General features: G+C 46.8%; 1 protein-coding gene across 1 annotated transcript; it reads right to left on the bottom strand.

Moving 5' to 3' along the window:
- Positions 1-558: 558 nt before the first annotated feature.
- LOC112734765 (uncharacterized) lies at positions 559-1,047 on the bottom strand. Its single transcript, XM_025784213.1, has one exon. The coding sequence runs from the start codon at positions 1,045-1,047 to the stop codon at positions 559-561; it is 489 nt and encodes a 162-aa protein (XP_025639998.1).
- Positions 1,048-1,330: the final 283 nt, after the last annotated feature.

Below are 1,330 nucleotides of genomic sequence, written 5' to 3'. Positions count from 1 at the left end.
GCACAATGTCAGCCTCACAAAAGCACCATTTTTAGGGACAGGGCAACGCGTACACGTCGGCCACGCGTACGCGTGGGCAGCATCACGCGCCTAGTACCTTGCCAGCACAAGCCTGGCACGACTTTCTGTCCAGATCGTGCTATCACATGGTCCCAGGACAAATTCAGTACAAATTGAAAATGGGCGTCGACGCGTACGCGTGGGTCACACGTACGCATGACTAGTGCCCGTGTCCTTTGCCCCCTTCCCGCACGGCCCCAGCACAACCTTCTGTTTGGCCGTGTGGACGCATCGTTCAAGCATCATTTTTGCATGATGCCTGTCCGCGATCTCGCGTGTGCGCGTCAGTCATGCGCACGCGTGGCAGGTCTCTCTTTTTTTTTTAAATTACTCAGAACAAAAGGAAAACATGTTGACTTGAAAATTAATAAAGACACTAATGAAACAAACATAAGCAAATAAATAAAATAGGACTATGAAAAGGAAGATCATACCATGGTGGGTTGCCTCCCACCTAACACTTTTCTTTAACGTCCTTGAGTTGGACGGTCCATAGGCTCAGTCCTCTTTCTTTGCTGGATCCTTCAAAAGGAAGATCTCCATCTCCTTGTTGTTCTTCACTTTCACACCATGATACAGCTTTAAACGGTGGCCATTGACTTTGAAAAAGGTAGGGCTTGAGGGGTGACTTTGGTGGAAAACTCTATATGGTTCCACCTTCTCTACCACGTAGTAGCCATCCCATCTTGATCTTAGTTTGGCCGGCATTAACCTCAACCTGGAGTTGTAGAGAAGGACTTGATCCCCAGATCTAAACTCTCTTCCCTTGATGTTCCTGTCATGTACCGCCTTTACCTTTTCTTTGTAGAGCCTTGAGTTTTCATACACTTCTAGCCGAAGACACTCCAATTCCTCCAATTGCAATTTTCTTTCAATTCTGACTCCTCCCAATCCTGAGTTGCATTCCTTCACAGCGCAGTAAGCTTTGTGTTCCACCTCTATCGGAAGGTGACAAGCCTTTCTGTAGACTAGGCGGAACGGACTCATGCCAATGGGTGTCTTGTAAGCTGTCCGATAAGCCCATAGTGCATCTCCAAGCCTAGGGCTCTAGTCCCTTCTGTGAGGCTTGACAATCTTCTCCAGTATGCACTTGATCTCTCTGTTAGACACCTTGGCTTGGCCATTTATTTGGGGATGGTAAACCATCGCCACCTTGTGAATGATGCCATGTTTCTTCAATAAACCTGTCAATCTTCTGTTATAAAAAGGAGAGCCTTGATCACTCACGATTGCTCGTGGTGATCCAAAGCGACAAATAATATTATTCCTA

The sequence above is a fragment of the Arachis hypogaea genome, chromosome 13 (assembly GCF_003086295.3).
Source record: "Arachis hypogaea cultivar Tifrunner chromosome 13, arahy.Tifrunner.gnm2.J5K5, whole genome shotgun sequence".
Lineage (NCBI taxonomy): Eukaryota > Viridiplantae > Streptophyta > Magnoliopsida > Fabales > Fabaceae > Arachis > Arachis hypogaea.
Note: the sequence above shows the minus strand (reverse complement) of the source record. Positions and strands in the feature narration are given on the sequence as shown.